General features: G+C 37.6%; 1 protein-coding gene across 1 annotated transcript; it reads right to left on the bottom strand.

The window, feature by feature from the left end:
- Positions 1–733: 733 nt before the first annotated feature.
- LOC104423552 (AP-1 complex subunit sigma-2-like) lies at positions 734–2,770 on the bottom strand. Its single transcript, XM_039302816.1, has 7 exons — positions 2,642–2,770; positions 1,903–1,989; positions 1,591–1,682; positions 1,401–1,509; positions 1,270–1,305; positions 1,086–1,173; positions 734–777 (listed from the first exon to the last, which is right to left on the bottom strand). Exons 1-7 carry the CDS (start codon positions 2,768–2,770, stop codon positions 734–736), a joined length of 585 nt encoding a protein of 194 aa, XP_039158750.1.
- Between the last annotated feature and the right edge of the window lie 5,728 nt (positions 2,771–8,498).

Genomic DNA, 8,498 nt, shown 5'->3' with positions numbered 1-8,498 from the left:
AAATATGCTAATGGTATATTTGTTTATCCCTAATTGTTCTATGCAACTAATGGGGTTGCCAAAAACTAGGTTTCGATAAAGAGAAACATCATTTCCAAATAAATTTTACTTCGTTGCAATATCTCTTGCGGGAAAAAAAAGACCTTTGTTTGCAAATGTGAAAATATTTAAGGCAGGACGGAATGTCACACAACTATAACCACGGATACAGTACGTCCGCAGCCAAAACTGAAATTATCTTGCTGAAAGTCGCAAACTGGAGCGTCAAATAAAGAATACTTCGAATTCAATGAATAGGGAACACGCTGACCCAAAAAAAATTGGTAGAAAACACAGCGACAAGCATATTTTATCCAACTTGGTGGCTTGGGAGCATGTATGTGACCTAAAAAGATGAATAGAGTACGTCCGATGGCCTTCATTTTGTGGATGTACTTTATTAGCATAATAGTCTTTGAATTATTATGAAAATAATAGTTTATTACGAATCACAAATTCTTGAAGGAGTGAGGTCCATAATAATTTATAATTATATTTTATTTAATTTTGTAGTTCCGAATAGGTTGTTATTTATATAATAGATTAAAAAAATTCTTGAAAAAGTAAGGTCCATAATAATTTATAATTATATTTAATTTAATTTTATGGTTTCAAATAGATTATTATTTATATAATAGATTAAAAATTATCATTCAATCATTAATTTTTTATATGAATGGGATGGTTATACTGTTTACTGAGCCAGGGTCTTCTCTTTTGCAGCGTCCACAAGAGAATGGGAAATGCTTGCATAACCGTTGTGTTTGATTAGAAAGCGGACGGTCAAACATCGGCCACAAATTACAAAGACGGAAAAGAGAAGATAGAAGTCACAGCGGGGCCCTCCTCTGATTTTATGGCTGGTACTGGTAGTGGTATTTCACCGTGACATTGTCATCACGTAGTCCATTGTCATGCCAGCTCCTGCCACTAGAGCATCCTATACTCAGATAGCAAGGTGGTCTCAAATTAGCGAAGATGACAACCAAAAGCTGCTCAGCACATATCCAACTCATCAACTGTATGTCGAGAGAGAGAGAGAGAGACCTGAGCAAATATCCGCCGTACAACTGTCCGCCTGTTGGACTCTTGAAGTTCACCAGCGATCACAAGCTCATCCAAGATAAAGTAGGCCTGAAATGTCCACAGCAACAAGCATTTCTCAATATTGTATCCCATCACAGAACTCCAAAATCTTTGCAACCGGAAAAGCATAAGGTACATAAGTACCTTATGAAAGTCATATATGAGATCCAGCTCGCAAACCTGCAAGTAATGAAAGGAATTAAGGTAGAACCAAGCACATTTCATATGGACAAATTAGAATCTACCAGATTAAAAAGGTATGGCCGTTCACTCACTTTGCCAAAGTACCGATCCAAAATCCTTACATATTGATGAATTACTTCTCGAGTCTCTAATTCATTATCGTCAAGATCGATGCACATGCAAAAAAAGAGACCTGCGTATCTGCACGACATGATTGTGACGAACTCGATCAACGATGATAAAGTGCAACCGAATGAGCCAAAATTAACTTTCTCAACGTACCTTCTGTAGACAACCTTTAAACCTCCCCACTCGAAGAAATTGCACATCTTGTGATGTCTACGAAGCATTAACTCACTGATTTCTCGGATGACCTTCTCAGGTTACATTTCCATTCATAGAAAGACGTTAGTCTTCACATTATTAAAACCGGGTGCAAATAACCGGTATCTTAACAGAGTATTAACAAACAAGAACTCCAACAGTTTTGATTTTCAGCAAACAATCAATTTACTATGGCGCTCAAATCTTATTAATCCAATGAGAGCTCCTAATGAGGTTGAAAGAAATTATGTCTCAAAATGAGGATAATACCTTAGTTCGTTCCTTCTGTGAATATGGCGAGTACCATTTTGTCAACCTGAGCTTCCTTTGACGATTGATTATAAGAACAAAGTGAATCTACAACACGCCACCAATATAAGGAATTAAATCTCAAACGGAACTTGTAGAAAGAGATCAAAATATGCGGCTGTATTTGTACGCAATGTTGGCCTTTGCTTTCATTTATAAAGAGCCAATATAGTTTGATTCAAAAACAAAAATCCAGCTTATGTCCTACCTTTTGTAAAGAAATCAACAAAGAAGAGCATGCAAAATTGAAGACGATGAGATGATCACAGCAGAGGAAAACCATGCTTGAAATTTAGGGCACCCGGTACTCATGAGATATGTATCTTCAGTCAGAAAATGTCATTCCGATGAGCATTTGTTGCACCAACAAAGTCTCTAATGCACAGCTTTAAGAAGCTAAATATTGCCTCAAGCATTCCACCATGCAGTTTTTGCATCGTGCAAGAAATTTCTCATGGAAAGAAGATAAAAGTCATTGTTTAAGTCACGCACAAAGATCTCCAGTAGATCATGAGCTCCACGTAGACTCGTTTTCCACAACAATCATGCTAAGAAACTATACACAAAAGCCAGAAATTTGACAGGGCTTCAACAAAAAGCCTTGAGGTCTTCAAGATTTTTCTTTTTCTGGTTCCTACTTTACCATGATTCGAGTCGGAGATCGAACTCAAGTGCTTCAAATTTGCAGGCGACTCTGTACCATCGGCGATCGGCAATCCCTGCGGGAATTTGTACCCTTGAGAGACCGATGAGAATCGGAGATTACTTTCACGCCAAGAGCCGCTCTGATAGCGAGAAGAGTTATTTCTCCGCCAAGTTGGCAAAGCATTGCTGGTCCTCTCTTCCAAATTGCGTTATCACAATCTCCGGACGTACTCGATGTACGGCATAGCCATATCTCTCTTTGAGAGCTGTTGTAACGTTTTCAATGCCATTACACAGAGCAAAACAGTTATCTGTATGCGGTTTCATTGGTTCATTTCGGTAAACCGGCCGGAGCTCTATTAAATGATTTATTATAGTGCTTTTTAAAATGAATAAATGAAAAATAATTTAAATGAAGATAAAATAAATTATTTATAAAAGAATGTATAATCAATAGTTTTTAGGAAAAGTTTCCAAATAATTCTTATTATAGTGCTTTTTAAAATGAATAAATGAAAAAAATTTATGAATGGTGAAGATATCGATATAAATTATTATCAATAAAAGAAATATTTTTTATTGACTAATTATTATAAGTGGTATAATCAATATTTTTTAGGAAACATGGTTTCCAAATAATTCTTTTTCACGAAACAAATTAAGGCAATTGCAAAAAAAAATTGAGACTATGTAACACATTATGCCCACCACCTGATTTCGTGATTTAAAAAATTCTTAAAAATAAATATGGAGTGTAAAAAGAAATTCAATATTTTCTCCATATTTTGGTCATTCGAAAATTTAAAAAATATATATTAAGTCATTTGAAATCTATATATTTTCTGAAAAACAAGGTGAGAGTCAATAACAAATCCTATTATTTTGCCATCATGACTTTTTTCTAACGTAGCTCCACACCAATGCCGCATATGATTAAAAAAATATTAAAAATCAATCACATTGTTGTAAAATATTGCGTTGCAAATATATAATATAGAGAATAAAAAGATTGAGTAGAGAAAATCAAACACCAGAAATCATAAAGAGAATCGGAGGAAATTTTTTTATTTCCAATATCTCACTGTTATTATGTTGTGACTGTTCTTGTTTACAACAAAAACTAAGCTTCTATTGATAAGAAAACAAGAATGTGATACATGTATTAGATAGGGAGATGAACGTTCATTGTATAGGGAGATGTACTTAGAATGTATGATACAAATGTACCATAATAAATACATTAGATAATATGAATATAATGAATATTTATTCATGTATTTCATAACACTCCTCCTTGAATATTTATTGTATTCATTATGAATGTGCATCGAATGATATTGCCATATTAAAAACCTTAAGCCGGAAAAATCCAATGGGACAAAAAAAAAAAAAAACGGACAAAAGGGAAAAAGAGTGTAGAGCACAAATTTTATGATATCTCCATTTTATGAATGCATTAATTGCTTCATTAAAAACTTTAAGCTGGAAAAATCCTATGGGGAAAAAAACTGGACAAAAAGAAAAAATAGTGCAATGCATAGTTCATAATATCTCATGCTGGGGCTAATCATTCATGTATTTCATAAAAGTCTCCCTCAATTGACCATATAACCACTTCTAGGGTTAATCAATCTTGCATCTTAGTTATAGAGTCAAATAAATATTATATAAGGTTCATAAACATTTCATAATCATATGAAAGAACAATAAAAAAGTAATAAATTTAAAATGAAACAACTAAAAAGAAATTATTAGAATAATAAAATTCGAAGTTCAATTTATTATCCACCAATCTAATGCCTCATCAAAGTAATAAAGGTCTCAAAGAAATCAGAAACATCCAGGGATGCATTTGCTACTTCAAGAGCAAGAGGAGTCCTACCAATGGAAATATTATTGGTCTCAACTGTGGATAATGGCAGTAGGATTGATTTTAATAGCATGAGATTCACCATGCTTGCCCATATTTTTTTTAAAATGCTTGGTATAGGTCAACAAAGTGCTTTGGCGTATGACAAGTATGTGACCAGTGCTCAATCATGTCATAGCGATGACAAATATTTTCATTAATCACCTTTTATGGATTCTTTTCTTTGCCATGATTTAGGCCAAAGTTAGATTTTCTAGGGTGGTTAAATTTCCTACCATCCCTTCTAGGATTATGTTCTTACCTATGCTTATAGCTCTTTAAAATGACCAGTATTTTCTCAAAATTAGCATGTGCTTTAGGCAATGATTTTTGAGCCAGCATGTTAAGATCATGATTTTTGAGCAATAATTCATTAGTTTGCTTGATAGTGAGGAGCACATAAATTAATTCAAAATATGTGACAAACTGACGCTGCCGGTATTACTGTTGCAATATAATATTTGAAGCATGGAAGGTGGAGAAAGTTTTCTCTAACAATTCTGCATTAGCGAGTTTGATACTGCATAACTCAAGTTGAGAAATAATATTAAATAAAGCGGAATTATAGTCAAACACTGATTTAAAATCTTGCAGTTTGAGATTTTGCTAGTCATATTGTGCTTGAGGAAGGATAACAATCTTAGTATGATTATACATATCCTTCAACCTCCTCCACAAGATTTGAGGGTCTCGAACGGATAAATATTGAGTATGCAGGCTTTATGCAAATAACGGCTAATAAAAATTAGCATTTGCTTTATCTTTTTCATTTGAGGTTTCATCCTCTATAATTGCATTAGTGAGACCTTGTCCTTGAAGGTGCATTTTCATGTCAAGGGACCATGATAGATAATTATTTCCACTCACTTCCAGGATGTGGAATTTGCTTTTCAATATTTGCTATAATCATTGCAAAAATAAATCCTTAGATTAATTAAAATGATTTCCAAACATCCACCGCCACTTTAGAAATAGAAGAATACTTTTAGATTTGAAATTTGGCTTCGAGTTAAGAAAAATAAAAATGAAGAATTGATAGAAGAAGATGAAGTATAAGTAAGGGTGAGTGTGGTTTCGGGTAGAATGGGAATCGGAACCGAACCGGGAGGGTCCGGTTCGGTTTCGGCTCAAGAGGCGAGTTCCGGCCCCCGGTTCCTTTTTGGGAACCGGCTCTGGGAGCTGGAACCGGAACCGGTTAGGGCTAAAAAACCCCAAATCAGTCGAGTTAGGTCTGAAGAAACCCCAAAAGCAATTCTCTCTCTTCCACACGACACTTTGTTTCACTCACGTTCTCTCTCTTCGCTCGTCCGTTCTCCTCCTCGCTCGACGCCACCGCCGGTCGCCTGGACGCCACCGCCGGTCGCCCTCGACGCCACCGCCGTTGATCTTTGCTCAAGGGTCGAGGCCACCTTCGCCGCCTCGACGGCACCGCGGCTGACCCCGGCTCGCCGTTTGCCCTCGACGCCACCGTCGCTCACCCCGGACGCCACCGCCGTTGACCCCTCGCCGAGGCCACCTCCTCTCGCCCTCGACGGCACCACCGCTAACCCTAGCTCGCCGATCGCCTTCGACGCCACCGCTCGCCGACACCTGCTCGATTAGGCGATCAATCCATTCAATCTCAGTTGTACTCGAGAATATCTGGCAGGTCATGCAGGAACCAAATCTTCTATTTGGCCACTGCACTCTTCTCTTCCTCATTCCATTATTCGTGATTTCATTGATCCAGGAAATGGCACTCAACCTAAAGTTTCTGCTCATAAGGAAAAGCTTCATGAAGATTTGGGGCAAGACGTGAAAACTGTGGCGCCGCTTTTCTAAGAGTGGACTATCCTGATTCTAGGAAGCAGGGCGTTGTTGTTGTTCCAGAGCCTTCTCCTGAAATAGTTGTCCAGCATCATTTTATGCCAGCTCAAGCCCAGCCTAAATTGGAGGCCAAGGCTAGTAAGCCAATTACTGCTGATTCTTGTCCTGTAGGAGGCGAACCTGCTTAGTCATCTGGATTCTGAACACTAGGTTCATGAATTTTCAAAAGAATATTCTCGATTTCCTGGTGTTGAATCTAGAGTAGACAATCTGGACTATTCTATTTCCATGGATCCTATAAAGCCCATTGATAAGAGAATGGAAAATCTACTGATAAGGCCCTTTGAGATGCTGGCCATTGAGCATGGTAGGTTGCCAAGTGAAGAACAAAGAAAGGCAGAGATATTGAAGCAAAAGGTACAGAAAAATCTGAAAGGGGACATTTTCCCTGATACTTCCTATATGTTTTCTCAGACTACTCAAGCCACAATTTCCGAGTCCTCTCGCCCTTTCGGCACGGAAGTTCCTTATTTGCGTGATATTCGACTGGTGGAATTCCAAAACATGTCTCAAGCACCTAATGTTGGTATCCCAAGATCAAATTCACAATCCAAGATAGTTGTCCAAGTAGAACCTGAAATTTTAATCATGATACTCATTTTCCTCCTCCAAAACCTACCAAAGTTGCACTAAGAAAAGAAGGCCTTGGAGCTAAGGATCAATTCTTGGATAACCGTTCTGCAAAGGTCGGGGACTTGAATGCAGAACTACCGTTGGAGGATGGAGTCCAGCAACCATTCAATAATCTCGCAAACTACGTCAATTCAGAACATTTTCCATCTTCCGAAGGTTGTTCTTTATAGGATATTCTATGTTTCTAAAGTCAGTTTTCTGTTTTTCCCCCTTATATTTTTTTATAGTTGTTTAATTTCTCTTCTGAAGGTTCAGTAGAGGATCTCATCAAGCAAGATCTTCAAAATGTTGCTGAGGGTGTAGCTGCTTCTGTTCTTCGGTCGGCTCTTCCTTCTAATCCTGATTTAACAGTTTATGAAGGAAATGAGTCCACTCATGAAGCATACTAGGATAAAAATGTGCAGCAAGAAGCTGACACTAAGGTGATTGAGCTCTTTTGTGTTCATAAAGTGTTTGTATACATGAGGTTGCTTTGTCCTTCAAGTGCATTCATTTTGATGATCATGTACATCTGACATTTTCATGTAGGATGCTAATTCTACAGTGGCGAGAGGATGAATTTCTGGTTTCCAAGATCGATGGCATTGGTCGCTTGCAAGTGAGAGATTTGCTTCACTATGATACATGTTTGGTTTTCCGGGACTCAGCTCTTAATTTGCTTGAATTTCCATTCTGTAGATAATTAAGAATGGTGATCTTGAAGAGTTGCGAGAATTAGGTTTTGGCACTTATGGGACTGTTTATCATGGAAAATGGAGGGGTACTGACGTAGCCATCAAAAGAATCAATGATATTGATAGGTGCTTTTCTGGGAAGCCCTCAGAGCAAGAGTGAATGGTATGGATCTTCTTGCTTTTTGTTGTTTTTGATATTTAATAGTATTCTTTCTAAATCCTTGGCACTATTGCTATGCTGAGACAGAGATATGATTTCTGGAATGAGGCAATCAACCTTGCTGACTTGCATCATCCAAATGTGGTGGCCTTTTACGATGTTGTGCTTGATGGTCCTGGAGGTTCTGTGGCAACAATAACATAGTACATGCTTAAAGGTTCTTTGCGAAACGCTTTGCAGAAAAGCGAAAGGTACGACTCTTCTCCAAGTAGATGCTAATTTGTCATATGCCGATTTCGATCGTGAAATCACGAATGCTATAGAAGATGAACCAACTTATCCTTTGGACGATAAACATAACGCTAGAACTAGAAGAAATACAACTGAGGATGATGAACTAGTTAAGTACATGTCGAAGTTGCCAGCTATTCTTGAGAGGGGGAAAAATGTTCCGGAGAAAGCTTTTAGTGTTGGAGTTCTTGACTAGCGACGTCTTGAAAAATGGAAGCATAGCCACAAACAGACTACGCCCAGAAATGGCAGGTATTCCACCTCTAGTAGTAGCACCTCCTCTTCGTTCTCAGTGGAGGGATCATCCAGCCATTCCAATTTCCAGCAGAGGAGTGCTGACTTTGGCGAAAATCTTTAGGAACTTGAAGACATTTTATTA

The sequence above is a fragment of the Eucalyptus grandis genome, chromosome 10, assembly GCF_016545825.1.
Source record: "Eucalyptus grandis isolate ANBG69807.140 chromosome 10, ASM1654582v1, whole genome shotgun sequence".
NCBI lineage: Eukaryota > Viridiplantae > Streptophyta > Magnoliopsida > Myrtales > Myrtaceae > Eucalyptus > Eucalyptus grandis.
Note: the sequence above shows the minus strand (reverse complement) of the source record. Positions and strands in the feature narration are given on the sequence as shown.

Excerpts from the sequence above, each read along its gene's own strand:
- LOC104423552 (XM_039302816.1), bottom strand. The coding sequence starts at position 2,770 with ATGCTTTGCCAACTTGGCGGAGAAATAACTCTTCTCGCTATCAGAGCG. Across the intron at positions 1,990-2,641 it reads GGGATTGCCGATCGCCGATG|ATTCACTTTGTTCTTATAAT; the intron begins GTACAGAGTCGC and ends GGCGTGTTGTAG. Across the intron at positions 1,683-1,902 it reads CACAGAAGGAACGAACTAAG|GTCATCCGAGAAATCAGTGA; the intron begins GTATTATCCTCA and ends TAACCTGAGAAG.